This window comes from Colletotrichum paranaense, assembly GCF_030867605.1.
Source record: "Colletotrichum paranaense strain IMI 384185 chromosome Unknown Scaffold_7.1, whole genome shotgun sequence".
NCBI lineage: Eukaryota > Fungi > Ascomycota > Sordariomycetes > Glomerellales > Glomerellaceae > Colletotrichum > Colletotrichum paranaense.
Window position 1 is genome coordinate 272,057 of NW_026848965.1, and position 24,930 is coordinate 296,986.

The window sequence follows — 24,930 nt, forward strand, 5'->3', positions numbered from 1 at the left end:
TGCCGAGTGTTCATCAAGCCCAGACTTTTCTTCAACGACCATCGACCAACCCCTCCAATGTCACAGAGGTCATTCGAGTAGTTGAACACCATGATTGAAGCGACAAATCCTCCTCTTGCCATGGCCGACAAGCCCAGCAGCCTCCAGGCTCTGCGCGAGTCTAAGCCACCCGCCACAGACACCTTCACCTACCTGACCATCATTGGCGAGGTCCTCTCCCCCGAGATCCTGCCTGACCTGAACGAAATCCTCCAAGACACTCAGCTCACCCAGGATATCGGATGGGACTTGGTCGAGATGCTTGTGCCCGTTCAGGGCAGTCAGCAGTGCCTTGAGACCATTGCTCAGCTGGGCAACCCGCGCGAGGTCATTCTTAAGGTCCTCGAGGTTTTGGAAAAAACGGTCGAAGAGGCCACCGACGAGGAAGACGATCCCGCGACGACGGCGACATTCGTCCACCTGGTCGGCATGTTGAGCATCCTCCACAAGCGATTGAACGTCGCGCGCCCCTCTCGCTTCGTTCACACGACCCTTCAGAGCGTCTACCGCACCTACCATCCCCGCAATCCCGAAATGACGGCTGCAGTCATTGCCCTCGTCCGCTCCCTTTCTGGCGATAAGCGCCCGCCGCTCCCTACCCGTCAGTCCAGCAACAAGCTCGACACTCCCTTTACGAAGAGCGATCCCACAAAACACGCACCGGACCCCGAGGCCGCACACAAGCAGCAGTTGGCGCCGACGGATCCTGACACGACCAAGAGACTGCTCCAGTCCTTCATTACCTGCATCATCGAGGCCTACGTTAACTGCACCGGCATGGAATGGGCCTCTCGCCTGCTGGAATTCTACAATCCAGAGCGTGTCGTGATGCGTAAGAGCGTGTTGCGTGCCTTTAAGGAGGACGATGATCTCTTGGCGAGGGACGCTCTGGTTGGCCAATTAGTCGTGTGTACATTCGTCTGATGTTGCTCGGACGGACGAACTCGCTAACAAATAACCCAGGCACTTGCAGGAGATCTCGGCTTAAACAGAGTGCGTGCTCTTTCCGTCAAGGACATCTTTGAGGGCTCCATTCCCAACAGCCCGCTAGCAGTCGAGACCGATGACCTCAGCCCCGACAACATCAAGCTCTCCACCGGAGGTGTCTGGTGCCTGGTTGCATATTGGCTCTTCTCAGCAGAAGTTTTCGATGCGGACTACGAACAGGTCCAGATGACCATGTTCCCCGATCATGTCAAGCTTCTCGAAAATTTCTTTGGTGAAGACCCGCAGTCGCGCATCGTGGGAAACCCTGGCACCACCGAGGCTCTCGTCGTAATGGGACTCTGGCTAGAGAACTACAAGCGCATCTCACCGTCAGAAGGCGACTTCATGCCCTACCACCATCTTCTCACACTTGTCTCTGTGTTCCACCCGACACTATCGGTTCGAAATGTTTCGACAACCCTCGCGGGCCTCGTCCTGCATGACGACCCGGACGATAGCGACCGGCTCAAGATCTTGGAGGATCTCCTTGAGAACTGTATCTTCTCCGCTCTGCAGGCCTCTGCGGTGACGTGGTTGCGAGAAGAATTGATTGTGGCTCAAAAACGCAAGCTCACAAACAGATTCTCGACAACAGATGCAGTCGAGACTCTGCAATATGTCTTGTTCCCCAACATGGCATTCCTCAAGGAGCAGTCCGTTCCCGAAATCTGGGAATACTGGGTGCAAAACTTCCCCTTCCACCTGCAGGTTGCCAACTTTGCATACTTCCTATTTGCCGGCACCAGCTTCCAGCACTTGGTGCCGGCTAGCATGCCTGGCGCCGTGGAGCAGCGCTATGTTGAGCCTCTGCTACACGCCGTCAAGACTTTGCAGACGGCCCTTGAGAAGAAGGAAGTGGATGATCAGGGCCAGGGCGAGGAGGTTAAGACACAGCTCGACATTCTGACGATGCGGTTGAAGAGCTTGCCTCTGCAGTAAAAGGTGCTGTTGTTGTACATTGGACACTGGATATCACGGGTAGCCCCGGCGCGGGTAAGCCGAGATGCTCTGTGGTATGGGCTTTGCATTTTCGGGAGTAGGTTCATGGCGGAGTCTCTTATGAGTTACGAATTACCTTGGCTGCTGAGCAACGAGCAGCTGTATGAATTTAAAACAAAAATTTCTTTTAAATATGCTGCTAGCTGAGCGTGGTGTTTTGTGGCGTCTCTTCGTCAGAGTTCATCAGAGGAAAGATCAGAGCCTAGGAGCGGGCCGCGGTGAAGTGCGAGAGACCACCCGTCACCGAACTCGCACTACAATGCATGGAATGCATTCCACTACAGGCCACCACACGTGTCGTCTTATCCGTTGCGGACTCACGCTATTCTTGAGCGGAAGATGGCGTCGGCGGCGTCAGTGCGGAAGGGGGAATGTCTAGAAGCCCGTCATATTTGACCCGAAAGCCGCATGGTCCTAAACGCCTGCTCTGACGATCCACGGCCAATTTGGACGTTCTAGGGAATGAGGACGTTGCGAACATTGTCACATTTGTCAAATGCCGTCAGGTAGACGCGGACTGTGGCGAGTGAGTCGTGGCTGCGCAGCATCGATCTTGGTGCAGATCCTCGATCTATTGGACCAGAAGAGCTCAAGGTAATACATCCGAAGCACAAGTGTGGCGCCAGTGGCTTAGCTCGTGTTCAGCCATATCCGGACTTCCAGATGTGCATGTTTGGAGGACGCAGCGGTCCAAGGGGCTCGAGCCCAATTTGGCTTCATGTAGGAAACAGCTGGCAAATCCTAACGCAGTCTCACCATCTCATCTCGGTTGAGGGGGGCCGGTTTGCATACCTTCCGTCATGCTGTACCTTACTTGTCTCACCGTAGATCGCCAACGTGATTCGATTGAAATGAAAGCAATGTGTTGTCAAGAAGGTAACGCTGATTGCCCAAATTGTAAGAAAAACCTGAACTGAGGCCCTCGGGATGGGATTGTGGCGGTTTAATTCGAACGAGCCACCGGGGGAGAGTCTCCGGACGTGACCATCGCAGATTGCCCTCTGAGCGGTTTGGCACGGGCCAGCCCGGCCCAGCCAATGTCATTCCGTCGCACAGACCAGGAAGCTACCTCATCGGCAGGGGCGCACCCTTGCAGATAACCGGCTTAGCGTCACCTTCGGGAAGTGATGTCATTTTCGACCAGGGGGTGGTTGGAAATGAAATTCCAGCTCTGCGCTGCTCCTGATGCTTGCACCACTGCACTGTTATTTGCTGCAGATGGACGGCTTTGGAAACAGCAAAGCAAGAACCAGTTCGGCTTCAGGTCCCAGAGCGCAAGCCGCAGCCACTTCCAGGCGCCCTCCTTCCTGTGCTCCTCCTCCGCAAAGCTCGCAAGCTTGATTTTCGCGTGAAACTTTCCGTGGGCCGGACAAGTCTTTCTGCTGTACCTTATTATTCCCGGAACCAAACAGATCGGCCGATGAAGAGGGTGGTATCGGCATTCTTTATGCTTCCCGTCCGTCCCTTTCGCCTTTTTAGCTTGCGGAGTTCGAGGTCCTTAGTCTCCTTCATTGCTCCGGACGTCAACCTCTGCGTGACAACCCAGCCAAGAACAAGTGACGCGACTTGCGCATCCAGACTATCTTCGCCCCTAAGACCTCTTTAGCCACGCTATTTTCAAAACGTATACCTACCTACCTTAATGTCCACATTGGGATGCCAGCCCTGATCTAAACAACAAATTTCTCACACACGATCCAACTTCCTTTCCATAATCGCAACTCCCCTGCTTTCTCCCCTCTGCACCACCGTCATAGACGAAACTCAATTCGAGAGCAGACCTGACACTACCACACGGCAACCCGACGCCATCATGGCGCACCCAACCGCCGCGGCACAACTGGCCTTGGGCACCGCGACCGAGTCCGAGGCGACGGCGACCCCTCCTCCCGAGCAGCTTCACATTGACGAAATTGACCGTGACGGAAGACACATTGGTGTTGTGCGAGACGAGAACAGGAACATTGTCTACCCGTCCTTTGTACCACCCGAGGTCGACTCGCCGAACGCTCGATCACCGCAATCCACGACCGCGCCTACAGTTCCCGAAATACCACCAAAGGATGAAAGGGCCACAAAGACCGAGTCGGCCCCAAACGGGCCTGACCACCTCGAGGTTCCCGGAACGTCGAACACCCAAGAACGCCCTCCCATAGATAAGAAGTGGAGGACCGAGGCGCCTGCACGAAAAGCTGGCCAGAGCAGCGCGACACGGCGGAACGTCCCCAAGCGATCCGGAACATCGTACCTCGATAGGGCACTCTGGGAGGCCGACAGAGGAGATTCGAGCTCGAGTTCGAGCTCCAGCGACTCCTCCGATGACGAGAACGCCCAAGACAGCAAAACTCCGGCCGAAAGGAAAAAGGCACAAGATAAAGCCAATGCGAGGCGGCAAAAGGAGATTGCCGAGCGCTACCGCCGCTTCCACGTCGGCAATGACAATTACAACACCAAGGGCAAGGTGAAGAAGGACGGTCGTCTGCGCATCTCGGTCAAGGAGACGGCCAATACCGGCTACTTGGCCAAGGCGTTAGGACAGGCCGTCAAGAAGGTGGTGCCGGTACCCGAAGGTGAGGAGCAGGGCGAGGATGCGCAGCGTCCGTCCGTGTCACGTCTCTCCTCCGCTACCACGGCCACGGCCGACCGCGAGCCGAAGCCGCGCTTGAATATTGTCATCATGGTCATTGGCTCCCGCGGTGACGCGCAGCCTTTTCTCAAGATTGGCAAGATACTCAAAGAGGACTATGGACATCGCGTCCGTATTGCGACGCACCCCGCCTTCCGCGAGTTCGTCGAAAAGGACTCCGGTCTGGAGTTCTTCTCGGTCGGCGGCGACCCCTCTGAGCTGATGGCCTTCATGGTCAAGAACCCGGGCATGATTCCGACTCTGGATGCTGTCAAGGCCGGAGACATTGGACGTCGACGTTCAGCCATGGCGGAGATGTTTGACGGTTTCTGGAGAGCTTGCATCAACGCCACCGACGACGAGAAGGATGTCCACAACCTCAAGATGATGGGTGAAAAGGACCCCTTCATCGCTGACGCAATTATTGCCAACCCCCCGAGCTTTGCCCATATTCACTGCGCAGAGGCCCTGGGCATCCCCTTGCATCTCATGTTCACATTCCCCTACACTCCGACACAGGCCTTCCCTCACCCCCTGGCCAGCATCAAGAAATCCAATGTGGATCCCGGGTACACCAACTTCATCTCATACCCCCTGGTCGAGATGATGGTATGGCAGGGTTTGGGCGATTTGGTCAATGACTTCCGCGTCAAGACCTTGGGATTGGATGCCGTCTCGACACTTTGGGCTCCGGGAGCGACCTATCGTCTGCACGTGCCCTTCACCTACCTTTGGAGTCCTGGCCTCGTCCCTAAGCCTCAAGATTGGGGTGAAGAGATTGACGTTTCTGGATTCGTCTTCCTCGACTTGGCTTCGACATTTGATCCACCCAGCGAACTGGAGAAGTTTTTGGATGCTGGGGAACCGCCTATCTACATTGGTTTCGGCTCGATTGTCGTCGATGATGCGGACCGTTTCACCCAAATGATCTTCGAGGCTGTTGAACTTGCCGGGGTTCGCGCGCTCGTGTCAAAGGGTTGGGGCGGCTTGGGAGGCGACGAAATGGATGTTCCCGATAATATTTTTATGCTAGAGAACACGCCTCACGACTGGCTCTTCCCCCGAGTCAAGGCCTGCGTCATTCACGGCGGAGCTGGAACCACCGCAATTGCCCTCAAGTGCGGTTTGCCGACTATGATTGTTCCTTTCTTCGGCGACCAGCATTTCTGGGGAGCCATACTTGCAACAAGCAAAGCTGGGCCTGAGGCTGTACCCTACAAGCAACTCGACGCCGAGAAGCTCGCCGAAGGCATCAAGTATTGCCTTACGGATGAGGCGAAAGAAGCGGCGGCCAAGGTCGCCAAAGACATTGAGTTGGAAGGCGACGGCGCCAAGAATGCTGTGCGGTCGTTCCACCACCACCTGACTCTGGGAGGCATGAACTCGATGCGCTGCTCCATTCTGCGTGACCGACCGGCAGTCTGGACGCTGAAGAACACCAATGTCAAGCTTAGTGCCCTCGCCGCCGACATCATTGTCGAGGAAGGACAACTTTCGTGGAAGAGGCTAAGACTGCTGCGGCACACGGAATGGAACGACTTTGAGGGCCCTGGAGAACCGGTGACTGGTATCGCGGGCTCTCTCGCCGGGACGATGGGCAACGTGTTTGGCGGTATCGGTAGCGTTCCCTACAGGATTGCCAAGACGTCACACAAGCGCAAGGAGAAGAAGGACAAGAAGAAGAAGGTGAGAGCCCTCCGAGACAAGCGCACGAGTGCCAAGGAACGCAAGGCCGCGATTAACAGTAACGGCGCGCTGCAACCGCAGGAGGGTGACGAGGACAATTCCAAAAAGGAGGGCGACAAGGCGAAAGCAAAGGGCGGGGACGACAGCAAAGCGCAGAAGAAAGATGAAGGAAAAGCCGAGGAGAACAAAGCAGATAAGGAAGACGGCAAGAACAAAAGCCAGGGAGAGCAATCCCAAGCCAACGGAAACGCTTCTTCTGCTAGACCGGGTGCGCAAGAACGTCGCGATACCATGTCATCGATCGATACTGGAACTACCGTCGACGACGCCGTCGGAGACTACGCCAATGAGGTCGGCGAGGGCGTGGGCAAATCGGCACAGGCCCTGGCGAGGGCACCGGTAGACCTATCCATGGCCATCGCTCAGGGATTCCACAACGCTCCTCGGCTTTACGGTGACGATACCGTTCGACGCCCACCACGTGTTACCGGCATCAGCTCTGGATTGAAGGCGGCCGGCAAGGAATTCGCTTACGGTATCTACGACGGCACGACCGGCCTCGTTCGCCTACCCGTCCGGGGTGCCAAGAAGGAGGGCGTCAAGGGATTCGTCAAGGGAACAGGCATGGGTCTCACGGGATTCGTACTCAAGGATCTCAGCGCCATCATTAGTCCCGTTGGCTACACTCTGAAGGGCATTGCCAAGCAAGTCGAACGGAAGAAACAGCCGGATCGAGTCGTCCGTCGGGCCCGTCTTGTCCAGGGCCAACGCGAAAGACGGAACCTCCCAGGCGATTCAAAGAAGCAAACCGACAAGGACGTAGTCACTGGTTGGTATACTATTCGCGAACTCCTGGAGACCCTCGAGGCCGAGAAGAAGCAAGGCATCAAGGGAGTCTTCTCGCACAAGAAGCAACGAGTCAATCACGCAGCCTTTGAGAGCGTCGACATTGCCGACCGCACCCTACAGGCGATCAAAAAGGGTGAGGATATAAGCACTGTCGTCGGCACGGAAAAGGAGCTTCGCAAGGCGGATGAGAAGTTGAAGAGTCCTGCGACTAGACATAGTGTTGATACGAGGCGGTCGACCGAAACTGCGCGGGCGCGCAAGTCTGCTGAGGATCAGGAGAACTCGGGGGGCTCGGACAAGAACTCGTCCAAGAGGAGAAATGATATCGCGGAGAACGAGGAAGGGGAAGCACGAGCCGAGGCGGCAGACCGCGCGGATGCCAAAGACAAGGCTGCCGCGGAAGACGCACAAGACAGAGCGAAGGCTTCTGAGACCAAGTCTAAGGACGGAGCCCAGGTTAATGGCACGGCTGGAGTAGAGCATAAGACGCAGTCAGAGGAGGACGGGCATCGCCGGTCCAGCGTTGATCGCGCGAGGTCGGCTCAGGTTTAGGAGTTTGGGAGGCTATCTTCTGTACGGCGTTTCTTTTGTTTTCCGAGTGGGTGAGAAGAGAGATTTCCAAATCAGACAGACAGACTAACCCCCAACGCCCAGGCATGTTCGGCACATGCGTTGTTTGGCTTTGGGACTCCTTTTTAGATACTTTTTCTGACTTATACCCCCACCCCTTTTTCTTGTTATTCCGGTATAGGAGTAGCGAGTAGTTTTCTAATCAAAGTTAATATCCAAGGGAATATTCCGATGCTTTTGTGAGAATGGCTGATGGCTTGGGGGCCTGTCAGGCGGTGAGAGAGATGTAGGTGAGTGCCCGTCACGGATGGACGAAGGTTTGTTGTTTTGGTTGGACGAGGAATATCGAATGTCTTCCGTAAACATGGTCCCGGAGGATGATAGACAAGTGGAAAATAGACACCGTGTCGAACCGCGCTATGTTCAACATATCTCGGTTTCTATCTGGTGCCCCGTTTTCTCCGTATTACCAGATCCTGCTGCCTGCCGCTTGCTCGATACATACCTGCCTTAGGATGAGGTACCTTCCTTGCACGATGGACCCGGAAGGCAGGTACGAATAATCATTTTTCCACGGCACCTTCCTCGAATATGAACCAAGTCTGCTTGCGCACTTTTGTGCCTCAAAATATTTTTCCCTTCCTCCCGACTTTGTCCTAATTACATCCCCCACGCCTTGATTTTACACACGATTGTGTCTGATCAGCCTTGCCCACCATGGCTTCTGCTAACGAGTACAGTTTGACGGATGAACCCGACTACGATGGCGACTACTCCCCCTCAAGGTCTCGAAGAGGCCGGCGCCATGCACTTCGATGGCGATGAGGAGGACGACGTTGAGATCGACGGCATCGTGCAAGGCACAAGAAGACGACGAGGTGCACGCTCCCAGGCACCGACTGAGCCCGAAGAGCCCCGATCGACGAGACCGGCAAGACGCAAAGCACCCAAGCGAGGAAGGAGTCCGTCGGTAGAAGTCGTCTTGCCAGACAGAACCAAGAGGAAGAAGACGAGCCATCTGACGCCAAAGAGTGGCGGAGTCGCGGAGCGGTCTCGAGAAGAGGGCAGTTCCCATTCATCCTCGCCCGAGCCTACCGAGGGTCACGTTCTATGGGGCCTTGTGCGAGAGAATTTGTCAAAGAAGATGTCTACGGCCCGAGTTCGAGAGTATATGGATGAGACGCTTCCTATCCTGACGAAACGTTAGCTCGATCGCTTGTTCCCAAAGAAGTTGCCCTAGTCGAAATACAACAACATGAAATTCGACACAAGCATTGTCGATAAGATTGAAATCGAAAAGGATGGTCAAGTCTATAAGAAACGTCCGGCCATATGGTCGGAAGCATTCTGTCGAAGCCTTCACCATCTGTCTCTACATCCCATCTGGGCAAAGAACCTCGGGCTGCTCGTCACCGCTCTGCAGTACGCCTCCGTCCTCCGCACTAAGAACTACCAGTATTGGCCGTTGGGCAATAATACAAACGACAACTTTCTCGCCGCCTTTATTGATGTAATCGACAAACACAAGGGCCAGGGCAAGCCGCTGTACGAGCTACACGGCAAGACGAGGGAGCGAATCACCAAGCCAGCATGTGATTCGTCCTTGTTGTCGAACCTGATGCTGGTTCTTGAGGAAGGCGTTGTTCCCGATCCTGAAGCGGAGCCTCGTGGGAATGGCAGGAAGTTCCGACCATACAAGATTAGCATTCAGGAGATCAACAACCTCAACAGGGCCTTGGCCAACTCTACATACAGGGGTAGACCACGCGGGGGAGGCTTCACGCCCAAGGAATTTGCCAAAATCACCGCCCACGGTCGAAGACCATTGGAAGAGCTCCCAGGCGAGAGCAATATTGCCGAACTTTACGAGCGAGCCATTCTTAAATGTCTACGATGGGAAGCCAAGAACAAGAATCAACGAGCCCGACTCAACGTGCCAAAGACTGAGCCTCACCGACGGCCGGGTCGCTGCGAGGAAGCACACGGAGATGACGCGACAGAGAAAGCTCAGCTGAGGGAAGAACTTGCCGCGTCAAGACGCAAAGTAGAAGAATATCGGGCGGAACTGCGAGCACAATCACGAAGCGAGGTGCAGAGAAGAGCTACCGTGAAAGATCGCCTAGATGCACTCCAGGCCGAGAATCGACCGTTGAAAAACATACTAGACAGTGAAGCAAGCGATCATGAAAAGACGTAACAACTCCAGGCTGAGAACCAGGAGTTGAAAGGCAGGCTGGAAACTCGACCTGGCGATCGTTCAATGATGGAGCAGATCTTGCAGGAGGAAGTTGACTTCACAAGACGCCAGTACGACACAATAATGGCGAAACTACGAGCGCCACATGAAAGGCCTAGCGCCGAGGGGAAACTTCAGGCTGAGAACCAGGAGTTAAAGAGTAATGTTGGTGGACATGCGCGGATAAAGAAAGACCTCAGAAACAGACTGACACAAAGCGACCAGGCAGCCGCGCAGCTGGAGACTGTACAAGCTGAGAAGGACGACCTCGAGGCAAAGCTCAAGTCCATGGAAGCCAGGCTTAAGTCCAAGGGGGCCTCGGCCAGGAGAAGGAAGAAGAAGAATCGCAAGTTGGAGAAGAAACTGGAATCCTTTCGCTTGCAGACGGAGGCTAGAATCCGAGTGAATGAGCCATCAGGCTCATCCGACGACATGGGCCTTGGCTCGGACAACATGAATGCTGGCCCGGAAAGCACGAACCCGCGACCGAAAGAGATTGGAAATGGGACCTCTGAAGGCGGCAGTGATGGGCACACCGAAGGTGGCCACAATGAACCCGCCGCAGAGCTATCTGAAGCTGAAATCTTGACCAAGATGCTTGCAGTGACACGTCCCAAAGAGAAATGGCGTCACAGCACTGAATATTACCACGTGCTCTCTCGAGATCCCTTAAAGAGGGTCGCCCATCCGGAATACATCTAGAGGGAGGGAAGGAGCGTTGAAACTGGCGCCCCGGCGATGAGACGAGGCCAAAGGCCTCGTTGGACAGTGATGGTATGGGGGGGCGTGTGGGTGTGATGACTTTGAATAAGAGGGTTGTAGGAAAATTGACGGTTTCTTTTGGGCGAAACAACTTGGAAACGATTGACCGACCTGAAAAAGTGACTGTACCATTTGCATCTGTAAACAATACGTCTATGAACGTACTGACCGAGCTTTGCCCAGCCTGCATTAGATCCAAGTTGTCCCAGTATAGTGGCCAGCTCTTCCACCTCTTTACGAATTTCATAATCTCTCAGCTTTTGACTCAGCGTCTATTCCCAATCCATACTCAACTTTTCCAACAGCGTGTCGCCCTCCTCGCACGCCTGGTAATCCTTGTTACGGTTGTATAGCTTTTGGTCAATCCCCGTCGCGCTGGACTCAACGTCTTGCCTGATTGATTGGCACTCTTCGAGGCCTTGGAGAAGGACCGATCTTTCTTCAATATCCTCTCGCGACTTCTCAATACTCTCTCTCATGTACGAGAATCGAACCATGGTACTTACTTTGGAGGTGTCTGCAATACCACCCCTCGTGCCAGTCCTTGACTTCTTCTTCCTGTTCATGTCGTCAGTGTTTGCACCTCCTTCGACAATGTTGAAGCCGTAATGCCACACGTAGGAGCGAACAAGGACAATTACCAGCCTCTCGGCGACAGGAAATTGCTCTTGAAGCCATGTCTTGAGCACCACCCTCCGCGTCAGGACGGGGTCAAGGCCGTGATGGCGCGCAGCACGGACAACAAAAGACCCAGAGGGCTTGTTGTTGTTCTTGGAGCTAGCTGTCAGGCTGTATTGAATCAGCCGTACCATCAACTGGAACGAGTCATCTAACATAGAGCGGGCTCTGACGTTGGTGTATCTCTGCGCCTGCCAGTCCTGTATATGACCCCTGCTTCTGAACGAGGCGGTCGATGAAGTCCCGTGGACTGTCAGTCTGTGCTTCGCACTTAATGAATCGAGGCTGATAGTACTCTTTGGAGTCTTTGGTGATGGAATGGTCATCAAACATACTACCTGCTGCGCGAGCGAATGTGAGATTTGCTTGTGACTGAATGTCATCAAGCCCAAAGCCCTCAAAGGCTCTCAGCTTGTGTCTTGAGAGAAGCGAAGACCTCCTTGGGTTCCATCCAACCTCGACAAGTTTTCCGCCTCGATCTATGATGCTTAACACAATCATATAGACTCCGGGGCCTGTCGCTTTTGTCATAGCCTTACATGGAAGCGCGAACATCAAGAAGCGTGGTCCGACACCAGTTCGGAAAGATAGTGACTAAAGGCTGGCGCTTTCTTTCTCTGTTCCCGGCGTCAAAGGATCTTACGTTATCGGCGTCGCTATCTAGGTAGTATTCAAGGGGAATAGTAGCAGGAAGGTCGAGTACAATGCCAACGACGAGGACGAAGACGGGATTGAAGACGAGGACGAAGTTGACGCCGAGAGAAAAGACGCGGAGGGAAGAGATAGGGACAAGGTGAAAAATCTCCGTAGTGATCTTGATTATAATATTTATCTTACTGCACTTACTTAAGGATCATGAGGACTGTGAGGAGCCTACAGCCTAGCCTCTCTACTCGTAACCTTCCTACTAACATACCTCTTCCTATACGGTTTGTTACTTCCACCATCGTTTTCCAACCAGTTGCTATAGGTGCCACCAATGGGCCGCATTCAGGGCTCTTGCTGGGAGGCATTAGTCTGCATCTAGGCTCATGGTGATAAGTGAGAAAGATTCATCTGGAAAACACTGCGTTCCTGAGAGGTTCTTTATCGCTCTGGAATATTTACATCGTGGGTCGGGGGCGGCGTGTCCATGTTGGGCTTTGGGCAAGGTTGGGAAGTGGACCAAAGAGATGTTGAGAAGGATAAGCCATGATACAACTATTGCCATGTCAGAGTACTGCCGTGATGGCATCAGCCGTTGATACCTAAATCGAGCCAGTCGCTATGAGCGTCACCGTTGATTTTGAGCCATTGAACTCGTCGTTGCAATAAACCTCCTTGGGAATATTGAATTTGTGTGACTCTCAAGACGTTGTAGAAGCGTTAGGCGAGTCGCAACATTAACGAGATGCTCGGCCAAGCCTGCGAGACTATGAGCCGCTGATTGATGCGTATTTATCATTACCGAGTCGAAGATTCGACAGGTGTCAGTATTGCTTCGGAAGCCGGACCCATGCTTCGGACTAAGTGTGTTGTTAGACTATGGTAGTCATGTCTGTTGCGCACTTTGACGGACATAACCCGTCCTGTAGGGATTTCGAAAGCGTCGCAGTCCCTTTTCTCGGAGGCTAGAGTCGAACTTTCGTCGACCTTTTCGTTGGTTCTCTTGTTGTGATGGAATTCCGCAATGCGTAAGTCGTCGTCTTCGTATTCGTAGTCGACTTCTACGCTTTGCTTATAGTCAAGTGAAACTTTGAGCAAATTTCCTTTTCTCAGGAATCTAAAGCCTGGCTAGATACTATCCAAGTTGTATGGCAGGTCCTTGTGCTCAGCTTATATCTATTTGGCGAATGCTACGAAAATCCGAGCATGGATGGTTACGTCGGTCGAAGTTCGTGAGTTGAGAGTTTTCGTAAGTAGAGCGGCCTGTAAGTCGAGGGCTACATGTGAGCATGAGTAGTCAAGTCAGACGGCGTTGGGGGGTACTGGGTTTTTGGAACGAAAGCTGCTGGGCAGTCAACATATGGATTTTGATGGATATAGGTTCATGGAAATTGGGGTTTGGTGAATGAAGACACTAGCTCGCGTATTGCGGATTCAGGAAAGTGTCATGAAACCAGATGCTGATTGAATCTGTCTGTCTCATCCAGTCTTTGTTCGTGCTTGGGATGGCGAGATACCTAGCCACTCTACTCGGGATGATATGGAAGGGCGAAATCATGGGGGAAGTTGCCTTGGAGAAGGTGGAGAGAGAAAGAAAAATAGAGTGGAATATTTGGATATAAGGACCTGTGTTGATTTACGGGAGTAGGCATCTATCAAGGCGGCAGGTAACTTTGCATGGCTTGTTGACATCAAAGCAGAGCAAAACCTATACCGAGTGCGACCTACATGAGCTGGAGGGTGGGGTGTCACCATGACCCCGAAGAACACGACTTCTTCTGGTTCGCAAACCACGCGGCTCCTTGGTAAGGCAACCAAGGGAAGGGGGTAGATGGCTCAGAGGGGGGGTGTCTTAGGGAAGAGGGTGGTGTGGGGTGTGTGGTGTGGACCGCCTTGGGTTCAGTCCAGACGTCGCTTACGAAAGCTGTAACTACATGGCAGAGGGGAAAGAGGAACGAGTGCAGAAAGATGCGGCTCAGAAGAGGAGGAGCAGGGTGGCAAAGATCTCCTGCATGATGTAGATTCTTTTGAGCCTGTTGTTGACCTCTCGGACTGTTTACGGGCGGGAAAAACGATTGACGACTCGAATAGTTAGAACGAGTTGTGGACCTGGCGAGAAATTAACAATATAGTCATTCTATTGCTCTCACGGCAAGCCAGGTCAAATGTGCAAAGAAGCATGCGTTACATTTCTGCATCGATCTCGTGCACTTACGCCTTGAACGGTAGATTCCAAGGTAATGATGGTTCCAAAGGTGATCTTCCAGGCCGATTCCTTTTGCCACGCTCCAATGTTGTCAACGGAGTATCACTCCTGAATCCATCCATTCTGGACCAAAGCAAAGTAATCAAGTGAACGCTGTGCAGTGTACAAGGTAAAACCCCTTCTCGCCATGATTTCACAATGAATCATATCGTGTCCATGATCGGAACAACACAGTGTGAAGGGGTTTAAATATTACCGTAAGAGCACACTGGCATCGTGATAACCATCATGAATGTGGGAGATAGAAGAGGGCTTGGGTCGTTGACTGATGATAGAGGTAAACGGGTCGCAATGGAAGTGCTTTGAGGTAGGTATACAAAACGTGCCAGGCAAACTTCAGCGATGGCTTGCACTTCGAAGTTCTGCGATAACTTTGCCCGGCCGAACGTTAAATGCAATTCTAACAACTCCTTGCAACGGCCGCAGTTCGTCAGGCTAGATACCTCTTCAATTGAAGGTGGGGTTAAGGAAGGTTGACTTACCTTAGCTCAGCCGGGAGGTCATCATGGCAGGGAGCTGGCTCGAATCATCGTCCAAGGTGCCGGCTTCTTGGTTCGATGAGCCGTTTGTGACTTGGACTGGGAAGAAAGAAATAGACGGGAACTTGGGGTGGGCGAAGAGGAAGTCCCCCAGGATGCCAAAAGCGACTGGTTCGCGAACCAGCCTGAGGCTCTCGCAGGCCTTCTCAGGCAACCGTGCTAATGCATGTGCCTTAAGTGGCGAGTGGTTCGCCCTTGGAACTGACCTCTGTGACTCTGTCCATATTTAGGTAGCCAGCGTCCTCGTCAAGAGTTCAATGGTAACAATCGTACAGCTCCAGACCGAATTTGGGCACGTGTCTCCAGCTACCCCTTATACAGCTTTATTCTCTTGCGGCGTAAAGCTCTCATCAACGGAACGTCGCCTCTGCATTTTCTCGATATTCTCCGAATATACATATCTCTTTACGACCTCGACCGCCTGTTGCTAACACAACTCTTCTCAACGAAACGAATGCCAAACACTCCTTATAGCTCGACTGACCCAGCGTGTGACAGAGAATCCGAAACGGAATCTTTAGAGTCGCAATGGCCACGTTGGAAGCAATGCCGTTGATGGCAACTTTTGCCCATGAGTTCTTCCCGTGCGTGACACTTGGCTGCACTTCAAAGCCCTTTCCAACAAAAGCCAACCTTAAGCGGCATATGAGAGCTGTGCACGGTCCACTAGTCAAAATGCGTTGCGGAAAGCTTCTACGAGGTCATTCTTGCAACATCAGACGCCATCAGCAAAGGTGCCACGCGTGTCTCCGAAAGCCTGTCGGTACTGGAAAAGTTCCAAGCATGACTAAGCCCCGTCGGTCAGAGTGTCTTAGTCAGCATGTACAACAAGTTATCACAGCACGCGCAGTCGACGGGACCCCAGCCCAGAACGAGCTATCGGGCTGTGTCACCCCTAATGAAGTCTACCTACATGCCCCTGAGAATGAGACGCGAGACACTTCGTACGATGATGGCGTCAATGCACCGCTGCATGACCCGGTTTTGGACACGATCTACGCCTACCCATACGGATTGTGAGTTCCCCTCCGAGATCATAATGATAATCTTGTTCTGACGATTTGATAGTCCTGGCGGTGATTTCACATGGACTGGTCCCATTAGTACATGGGACGAAGTAACAAACGTACGAATGCGGATATGTCCCCTTCCACTGGTAACTGTTGTGGAGAACAAAACGCTCATCGTTGATGTCGTGCAGACAACCCCACAGGATCCCGGCGCAAGAAGTATCCACTCAGATCCATCATCTTAGTTGCCTTGTCACGCTTGTCCACCAGAGCAATCAGCCCTTGGCACAGAAACGACACGTACGGGAAGTTTTGACCACTGGTTAGAGGGTCTTTGGGCTAGATTGAAAGATTGGCTCCATTGGGAATGGTCGGTGGTCGCCTAAATCCAAACAACGTGGAGGGTGTGTGTGATGAGTCAGCGGCGTAAGGCGACCAACGTTTGGATACATATGTGTCGCAGCTGCCCCTCGGATTCAACGACAAGGCGTTCTTTGTACATCACGATACCTCGAAATTATTGTTCAACCTTCCTGCGATCAGAAAGAAGTCCTGTTTATTTGGTGATGTCGGGGCCTGTTTGATCAAGACAGCGGTCCTGCGGCAATGTCTGGAGTAAGTATGCAGTCACGATATTCCAACTGGATGTGAGGCTATTTGGCTGACACTTATTGATGCGACAGTTTGCGCCGTACGATCTCAGCGACCGAGATGTCGAATTTTGACACAAAAGCTATAGAGCGTGATTCCTACCTCGATTCTATACTCGAGAAAGCCAGCAGAGGGTGGGATCTGGTGCAAGCTGATTAGGGGGAGATGATGATTTGCACGGGCTGAATATTACTGAAGGGCAAGGTCGCCGTAATGGAATCATGGCGGTAATGCTACCGAAACGCCAGGTCTTTTCTCTCAGACCGAAATCAGAAGCATTCGACTGTCTGAAAAGGTCACTTGGCACTCACAAAGGACAGTCTTGATGCAACGTGACCAAGCTCACGGCACAGAGGATGGCCTTGGACTCGAACTATCCAGGTGCACTGACTCCGTACTATAATAGCTTGGTGCACAAGGAATTGCAGTTTCTCTATGTTCCTGGTGGCTCTATGGTTCTTAGTCATCTTGAATCAAGCGGTTGGTGGGCTTTCTCTAGATTTGTGACCTCTAGGCCAAGAGTGGTGTTTTCGACATGACACGGCGGATCTGACAGAGTTATGCGATGCCTCAACTCTGTTTAGGGTGCCATCTCAATTGTCTGGGGGCTCTGCCAAAACCATCGAAGTCTCGCGACTGAAGTTTGGGCATCTGCGGATTTGTGTTTTGGATAATGTAAGTCTACGAGGCGTGATGCTCACGGATATGAAGTATACTCGGAACAAAGCGCGTTCTTTTACATTGATCAACCGCGACAAAGTCGATGGAAGTCTGATCTACGCTCCTGTGGGTAGCTCGATTGGTAACAGCTCATGCAGCCGATGGGTAATATGGGCTACTGGAACATGTTGCTTCCTAGCCTATAGGCTATGTGGCTAGCTACTCGCAATTATCCTTTGGAAAACCCTCACTATCATCTCGAATAGCCGGGTGATCGTGGAAGCCCATAGGAGCCCATCCAGGTTTCAAGTCCAGTCCGGTCCATGTGAGCACATAGCTCTGACTATAGAAGCTGAAAGGTAATTTTCTTCAGAATTGGAATGAAAAAGCAGCGACAGAATCATTTTGGTATATCAGGCATGTGGAATGACGTTCTGTGAAGATTTCGTGGCGCATATGTTCTTGTTGGTAACGCCGATCGCAACGGGTCCGAGTTACCGGTAAAAGTGGAGACGATGTCCGATCACTTGTGGAGATGCATCGGCAGTCCTCCGGGTTTCGGAACCTTCCCTCAGCGGAGAGCACGGACCGAATTGGAAACCCACTAAACATTACCGACGCAGCTTTAAAAGAATAGGTTCGGTCCCTAGGAGGTATCAAATCGGTTCAGTGACATACTGACAGCTTACCACTTTCTTTTGGAAAGAGGATGATGTCTCTACCTACTTACAAGCATACCCCACGGCAGCAAGATTAAGACCCAAGAATGTTGTCAATGCGAATATAGGACCAACCATCGCATCTATCAATTCATGGTTGGCGCGATCGATGTTGATTTCGCTAGCTAGTGGCGTCGTGGTCGGACCGGTCGGCTCTTAGGACCACGTCTGTGCCGCAGTAACGATAGCGTCTGCCTCAGCCAAACAAGCGCTAGCTAATCTTGCAATGCAGTTCAAATAAGCTCAAATACAACGTTGTAACGATGCAAGAGTTAGTCTTAGCCTGTCGCGTTGGAGTGAGTGAGTGCGCGTTGGGCTCGCATGGGTGGCCGCAAACGGCCCGAAATCGTGCCAGTCCTTCCACTAGCGACAAGCGTAATCCGTAGGTTTCGTCTTTGACCGAATTCACGCACTATTTATCAAGCTTCACGACGATGACAAGCAACGGAGGGCAAATTGAGATGTGTTTCTCACTCGAATAAGAGCGAGAGTCTGTCTCGTTCGATTCTGCAGTAGTATTGGTTGGACAGCCTCACATGGACACTCAATGAATAACTGTTCGCTTGGTGAGAAAACAGACAGAGAAAGCAGCGAGTCAGACCTGGGAACGTCGCCATTTAGGTAAAGTGACAGTGTAGTTACCGCTAGGTCTGAAGCAAGCTGACAAGATGCAACAGTTCATCGTGGAAAGGAGGTATGTGGTTGATCCGACAGCAACTGGACTGATGTGCCCGTGGGTGGCCAACTCCTTCACTACCTCCAAGTGAGGCATCATCAATCTGTCAACAGCGGAATAAGCTTTCCATACGTCACTGTGGGAGGCTCGCCACGGGAGCACCGACATGTCGGCTTCTTGGGCTCTCACACAGGGCTGGTCAGTCCGTGGTGTTGCCGCGGCACGGAATCGGGCGAATCAAGAGCCATGGAAGAAGACATCAGAAAAGGGGAAAGGGGAAGGGAGCTGCACCCTGTTCCATGTAATTTGAGTGTCTCACCCATGATGAAGGCACTCTTCATCAGCAGGCTGCAACGAAGCTAGACGCGACTATTCTCCACCAGTCCTCTACACCATCGTCCCCTAATTCGAGAATTGATATGGCTTTCGTCTTGGCTACTGTCGAGTGCTGCTGACTTGAGGCTACATGAAGGCTCAAGAGGCCCTATCGTTCGGGATCACCCGCGTTAGTGTGCTGATCAGAGTCCAGAAAGGAGCTGAACCTGTCCAACATTCCGTAGACCCACAGACCATCAGCCCGTCATTCCTCGTCGTTCTCCCGCATTACGGTATCGCAAAGTCCGACAGCAGCCTTTTAGGGGCATACACTCTTTTTTCTCTTTTGATTAAGAAGTAGCCCAGATGATAAAGTAAAAGTCTATGGGGCATATAAGATACTTCCAAAGTTAGATCCTTGGATGAACCCATGCTGGTATCGTTTGGCCGACCTCTACCCCTTAGGACGAAATCGTCGGTCAGATGATGGTCTCTTTGGGAGCACCTGTAGCGCCCTGTCTGCCTTCGCATTACTGCTTCCTTAGTTATTGCTTCTTTAGCTCCGAAGTCTGGACTGCCCGCGCTTATGGCCCGTTAGTTTGAAGTAGAACAGCTAGTCTCTTAGCCTAGGGACGGGATGGAGCGTGAGGAGAGTGTGACCGCAAGATGTGGGGGCTGGCAATGTGTCTCGCCTCACTTTCAAGCTTTCTCAGAACACTGTAAGAATGGAGTAGGAGCTGTTCTCTGAGTACGTCAATGATTAGGGGATGAACTGGATTTCCACCGTGCCGGACCGGAAAGCAGCAAAGGCTTCAGCTATTGCCCCCGTTTCTAAGATAACCTCAACAACTTGCCCGTCATTCTACCCGATACGACCGTATGTTTGATGTCCATCCTAAACAAATATTATTTACCCTATGAATATTTCTACGTATTCTCGGCGACCACTGTCCGGAGCCTCATGTCAAGCCTTCGAAGCTTCCTGCTCTTGATGCCTGAATTGGGCAGCTGATGATTGACTCCAGTCGTCTGGCTTGGCTCCCGTCATTCATTTGGCGTTTCAATGTCGACTCGTAATGGCGAGAATAACGGCAGCCGCATTCCTCAGAAGCGAGACGAGAGACGGACTACCGTTTCTTTCCCAACGGTTTCCCATATCTCATCTATATTTGGTGATGACCGTCTTGCGCGCCTACAAATCCAAGTACAGTCCAGCCTTTGGAGGTGCGTCGATACTCGCTTGGAAGGTACAGTCGTGCCTCCTGGGCATCATAGGTACCTATGCTAAGATCACTTTACCGATTTTATCGCCCGCTTTTTCCGCCCAGACGGCGACATACGGTAGCTGTATCTAAGCACATTCCTTTTTTGCTTTCACCACATACGGTCTCTCGCCTGGCTAGCTTCCATCGTGCCACCTGCCAGGCGTTCCGCCCTCTATAGCTTGTCCCATTCAGACAAGTTACCACAACTCGACTTGACCCCAAAGGCTTCGGAAAAGCTATGACTCCGCGTCACGAAACTTACTGCTATCCGTATCCACGAGCTGTGGAGGGCCTTCGACTCGTTGCCTTGTTTTCCTCATGCGCACTACCAAAAGCGCCAACCCCGCTCACCTTAAATACGAGTCGCTTCTTCAAAGAAGTATGATCAGAAGTAGACGTGGGCACTCATTCTGTTCTTTGCTCATTCCTCAATGCCTTAGCATTGGCGAGAACCATCTTTCTGTAGACCTGCGTTTCACCACCCAAGACGACAGCCGGAATCGCCATGACATCTGAAAAGGCACTCGTGTGCTGCGGCAAGACATTCACTCAGAAAGGCAACCACAAGAGACACACCAAGACCGTTCATTCAGCACGCGTTAAAATGCCCTGCGGCGGATGGCTCAAGCCTAGGGCAGACAACGTGAAGCGCCATAAAACACAGTGCGAGACATGCAAATGTCTTCGCAGTGGCCATCTCGCAAGCCAGAACAACTCGGGAACCGAATCAGAAAGCTTTCAGAGAGAATTCCATACTTCTCCAGCATTCATTGACCCGACTCACGTGGAGTCAACCACAGCCGAAGGATTTGACCCACGACATTTGGACACAGCTCATCCAACGGCAGACTGCAGTCAAGCAGGACGGACCTTCGTCTCAGCCAATTTAGACTCGGCCATTCCTGTTGATACTGGAACCTGGACTGGCTTAATCGACAGCATCTTCGAATCTCAGGTGCTGCCAACTTTATTGAACACAACCCTCTCGAACGCAATGGGACAACCCATGGGCGTTGGCAGTGGCAACGTTGGAAACATTTCCACATACTATTGCCCGTACACTTGTGACGACTCAGTTAATTTCGAAGAAGAAAACGCATAGTAAGCACTGCTCAATGACTCTTTCTGCCATGAGCTATCATTGAGGAGATATCCTAGCCCCGGGTTTACGATGAGCGAGCGGCTGCCTTGAGGAGAAGGCCACTGACCTGACCACGGAGAGGTTTCAGGGATGTGGTCCACCGGGATAATCCAATAATTTTTCTGGGTAGAAGAGCTTTGATTGAAAGTTGGGAGTAAATTTATTGTTGCAATAGAAAACACTCAATAACATTGCGTCAAGCCTCGAACACCTCCCCTGGGACAGATTGATTCCCTGTGGTGCACATCCCTCGAATTAGCAGAGGAAGGGAGACTAAGCTCAAGGTAGTTTTCTATGGGTAGTTGCGATGAACCAAGATCCTTGGAATGGAAAGGCACGAAAGATGAAGAGTGCAGCGGCCCGAGGATTGTTTCTTGCTGTCGCCCATAGCCCATCTGTGCAACGGTATCCCCTGTCAGCCAGTGATCCGGAAGTATCTCCAGCAATTCGGACACGGACCAAGCAGAGCTTCCCCAAGCTCTGCCCGCTTGACGCCTTGCTGACCATGTCCGAGTAAGGTAAGACATATTCTTGTATCCAGTGTTCATTGACTTCTTGGCAGCCGTTCTCTACTCGCGTTGCCTCACGCCCGCTACCTCGAGGAGGTCAGCCAGGAGCGGGCCGGGCTACCACGTCGGCTGCCTGCATCGGACTTCAACTACCCATAGATGAGCGAGGCTGGGCCAGGTGATCCATTGGCTCCATGGAGAATGCGTCATTGACTTGGGATCTCATACATACTATCCAATCCTCTCGCCCGGCCTCGAGTCGTGATTGTGTTTGATAGCAGGCCGTGAGGTAAGACATATTTTCTTTCATTCTCCTGCCTCTTTTCCAGTGCAGGTCATCTAGATGATAGAGTTTGAGTCGTGATCTAGAAGCTGACGTGATCGATGACCTCTGCTTGAACAGACAAGAACACCGCGTTTGAGGGCTGCAATGGCACTTTGACTTGGAATAGTCTAAGCCGGAGCTGTCGTGATGCGATCTCAAGTGATATACATAGCTCCGATGAGCTCCAAAAGAGTCAAGGTTTACCTGACGCCACATGCCTGGCTAGTTGCCTAGTGATTCGTCCGTACCTGGCCACCAGGTTGAGCCGTCTTGGCAGGGAGAGAAGCGTGTATCTTCTACGCACACCTCATTAGCACGTGTTCTCGAGACAATTTGTAAGCTTCAGGTTAGAGGAAAAGAAAGTCTCCGCTCGCGTCTTAGCTGCATGACCTGGAGAGCATGATACTTGGCAGCCTTCCGGAGACAGCAGGCCTTTTCACGATTAAATTCGCTAGGATACGCGATTCCAACGGTCAACTCAACAAATTTCGAAGCTATTCCTCTTGCTTCATATGCTCACAAGACCTTTCCTGCAGAAAGACGAGTTCAAACACGGTAGATGATTGATCCCGATTTCAGCGGAACGGCCTATCCGACGGCCGGCCGAAGGCCGTGAGTCGGAGTGGGGCCGAAGACAAAGGATGGTGGATACCACCGTTGGCCAACGGCGCACGACGCTAGTTGAGGTGGTTTGCGGCCTCCGGAGTACCTTACGTTGGCTCCTGGCGAGTCTCGGGAGAAAAAGCAATGAGGACATGCTTATCTAGCCCCGACGTGCAGGGGTTCGTAGCTTGGCGGCAGTTTTCCACCAATCTATCATCCGTCATATCCAATGAGCTGTTGGAGGGCCGAGTCTGCAGGGTTGACCTGACAAGGGAGGGGGGACAAAATCAAAAGTTGTCCCCCCCCCCCTTGTCTGACATGTCGGAGCCGGCATGTCACACATCAGAGTGAGCCGAAGGCGATCTCGGGAATTGTTGTGTCTGCCAATTCTCTTGCATGAGTTACGCCTCTACGGCTGCAACGGGCGGAGAGGCTCCTGGAAGCCGCGTGTCCTGCACAGAAGTAGCCCATCGCCCGGGCCATAGGTGCTGCCCAGCGAGTCCCAGCGTCCATTCAACACCCTGGCTGCGAGGCTCTGTTGAGCTCTACCATCACAGTACAACCGTGACTGAGTTTATTCAACGCGTCAGGAGTTCTGGAGCAGGCAACAAGAAGATCAGCTCGGCGGGATGACGCCGGCACGGACAATGTGGTCGAAGCGCCAAGTAGCCTCGGAAGGCGTCACAGATCCGACATTCTAAGTCTCGTTCGCTGTATAGTGAGCGGACGGCGTAGAAGAAAACGGCACTGCCGGCTTGGCAGGTCAGACTCCTCCTGAATACTCCTTAAAGAGTATTGCGCAGCCTACTGATTCATAATGATCTGACTATTGGGGTAGACAGGCCGTCTCCATGTTGCTGCGTTAATCTCATATTCGTGAGAACATGTGTGATGTACTTGGACGTCGTTCAATTAAGCTCGCTTCGGCTCACGCCAATCCTGAGTCTTTCATAAGCAGCAGAAAGCGCATTCGGTACCGACTACATCGGAGGTGTTTGGGCGGCTCCTGGCACAGAGGACAAGAGAGGACCCCCTTCGAATGTCGAGATACGAGAACTTGATCGAACTAGCTACCTTGCTGTTGGTGACGGGTAATGGCTTCCGTGTGCCGGGACTGGGATCGAGACGTTGGGTCTCTTGTATCCCTGTTGGCGTGCATATTGGGACTGAGGGAGTATGTGAGAGCTGACGAGTCTGACACCCTTGTCCGCACAGGCGGACCTCGCATTGCATATTCCAGCAGAAAGTCTTTGAAGGTCCGTACGGATAGAAGGGAAATTGGCGTCAGCTCCATCCTCTGGATCTTCTTGGACCCGTGTCCGTCGCGGCTGCCGCTGCCGCTGGTGTGGTGTGGTGCATGTGGGCGGTCCAGAGAAACCAGCACGGGTAAGGCTTCCTAGTGCCCGGGATCTGTACAATACGCTACACGGAATGGGTGGAACGGGAATAGGAGCTGCTCATCGTGCCACGCCCCGTCCAGTTCTCAATAGGCTACAAGGAACACCCGCCAGCGTATGTTTACTGGCCAAATTTGGGAGATCTGTTTGGATCTTAAGGTAACATGTATGGGTACGGAACCGTAGTTGACAGACCAAAGCTAAGGTAAGGTAACGTAGGTAGGTGACGCTAGCATGGGTGACGTGCTGGATGTTCTAGAAAGCCCCAGACGACCCAGATCCAGCAAGATACCGTCTGTCAATACTTTGGTTCGCTCAAGACCCAACGCCCCCTGTCTGTTACTTGCAAGTGACATGAAGACCCTAGCCGCCTACCTGGCTAAGAAGACACCCCCACTGGCGTTGACGGTGCCTGTGCCAAGTTTCCCAATATATCCTGGTTGTCAGATGACGGCGTGTGCGGTGGACTCTATACTTCAAAAGAGATTCACTTGAGTTCGCTTTGACCTGCCGTGGATACATGAGAAGCCCATAGTCGGACAATGTATCACGTTTCCTGCAAGGCACCCCGAGGAGCAGACACTCATGTAAATTCTCGATGTCGGAACCCCCTCGACTTCACTATGCTGGCGCCTGTTTAGGTTTGGTTCATCTAGATAGCAAAACATGGACTAATTACTCCGTAAGCTACAAATTATCAGTTTGGTCTTTGGATGACCCCCGCCAGGTCAAGCAAGCTGTCTCGCCGCTGGAGGCAGAGTATGCAAGTATCCGCGG

General features: G+C 52.5%; 9 protein-coding genes across 9 annotated transcripts; 7 read left to right on the forward strand and 2 right to left on the reverse strand.

Moving 5' to 3' along the window:
• Positions 1 to 90: 90 nt before the first annotated feature.
• On the forward strand, positions 91 to 1,965 carry CPAR01_08883 (uncharacterized protein; the record flags this gene model as incomplete). The annotated part of the gene is made up of 2 exons (XM_060493150.1): positions 91 to 945; positions 1,003 to 1,965. The coding sequence occupies 2 exons, from the start codon at positions 91 to 93 to the stop codon at positions 1,963 to 1,965; spliced, it is 1,818 nt and encodes a 605-aa protein (XP_060347280.1).
• A 1,873-nt stretch (positions 1,966 to 3,838) lies between these two features.
• On the forward strand, positions 3,839 to 7,738 carry CPAR01_08884 (glycosyltransferase family 28 domain-containing protein; the record flags this gene model as incomplete). The annotated part of the gene is made up of 1 exon (XM_060493151.1): positions 3,839 to 7,738. The coding sequence occupies one exon, from the start codon at positions 3,839 to 3,841 to the stop codon at positions 7,736 to 7,738; it is 3,900 nt and encodes a 1,299-aa protein (XP_060347281.1).
• Positions 7,739 to 8,519: 781 nt separating this feature from the next.
• On the forward strand, positions 8,520 to 8,963 carry CPAR01_08885 (uncharacterized protein; the record flags this gene model as incomplete). Its single annotated transcript, XM_060493152.1, has 1 exon — positions 8,520 to 8,963. One exon carries the CDS (start codon positions 8,520 to 8,522, stop codon positions 8,961 to 8,963), a length of 444 nt encoding a protein of 147 aa, XP_060347282.1.
• A 48-nt stretch (positions 8,964 to 9,011) lies between these two features.
• Positions 9,012 to 10,694, forward strand: CPAR01_08886 (uncharacterized protein; the record flags this gene model as incomplete). The annotated part of the gene is made up of 2 exons (XM_060493153.1): positions 9,012 to 9,845; positions 9,963 to 10,694. 2 exons carry the CDS (start codon positions 9,012 to 9,014, stop codon positions 10,692 to 10,694), a joined length of 1,566 nt encoding a protein of 521 aa, XP_060347283.1.
• Positions 10,695 to 11,026: 332 nt separating this feature from the next.
• On the reverse strand, positions 11,027 to 11,590 carry CPAR01_08887 (uncharacterized protein; the record flags this gene model as incomplete). The annotated part of the gene is made up of 1 exon (XM_060493154.1): positions 11,027 to 11,590. One exon carries the CDS (start codon positions 11,588 to 11,590, stop codon positions 11,027 to 11,029), a length of 564 nt encoding a protein of 187 aa, XP_060347284.1.
• A 1,311-nt stretch (positions 11,591 to 12,901) lies between these two features.
• On the reverse strand, positions 12,902 to 13,368 carry CPAR01_08888 (uncharacterized protein; the record flags this gene model as incomplete). The annotated part of the gene is made up of 3 exons (XM_060493155.1): positions 12,902 to 12,937; positions 12,981 to 13,194; positions 13,247 to 13,368. The coding sequence occupies 3 exons, from the start codon at positions 13,366 to 13,368 to the stop codon at positions 12,902 to 12,904; spliced, it is 372 nt and encodes a 123-aa protein (XP_060347285.1).
• Positions 13,369 to 15,410: 2,042 nt separating this feature from the next.
• Positions 15,411 to 16,137, forward strand: CPAR01_08889 (uncharacterized protein; the record flags this gene model as incomplete). The annotated part of the gene is made up of 2 exons (XM_060493156.1): positions 15,411 to 15,898; positions 15,951 to 16,137. 2 exons carry the CDS (start codon positions 15,411 to 15,413, stop codon positions 16,135 to 16,137), a joined length of 675 nt encoding a protein of 224 aa, XP_060347286.1.
• Positions 16,138 to 17,236: 1,099 nt separating this feature from the next.
• CPAR01_08890 (uncharacterized protein) lies at positions 17,237 to 17,422 on the forward strand (the record flags this gene model as incomplete). The annotated part of the gene is made up of 1 exon (XM_060493157.1): positions 17,237 to 17,422. One exon carries the CDS (start codon positions 17,237 to 17,239, stop codon positions 17,420 to 17,422), a length of 186 nt encoding a protein of 61 aa, XP_060347287.1.
• A 3,261-nt stretch (positions 17,423 to 20,683) lies between these two features.
• Positions 20,684 to 21,280, forward strand: CPAR01_08891 (uncharacterized protein; the record flags this gene model as incomplete). The annotated part of the gene is made up of 1 exon (XM_060493158.1): positions 20,684 to 21,280. One exon carries the CDS (start codon positions 20,684 to 20,686, stop codon positions 21,278 to 21,280), a length of 597 nt encoding a protein of 198 aa, XP_060347288.1.
• Between the last annotated feature and the right edge of the window lie 3,650 nt (positions 21,281 to 24,930).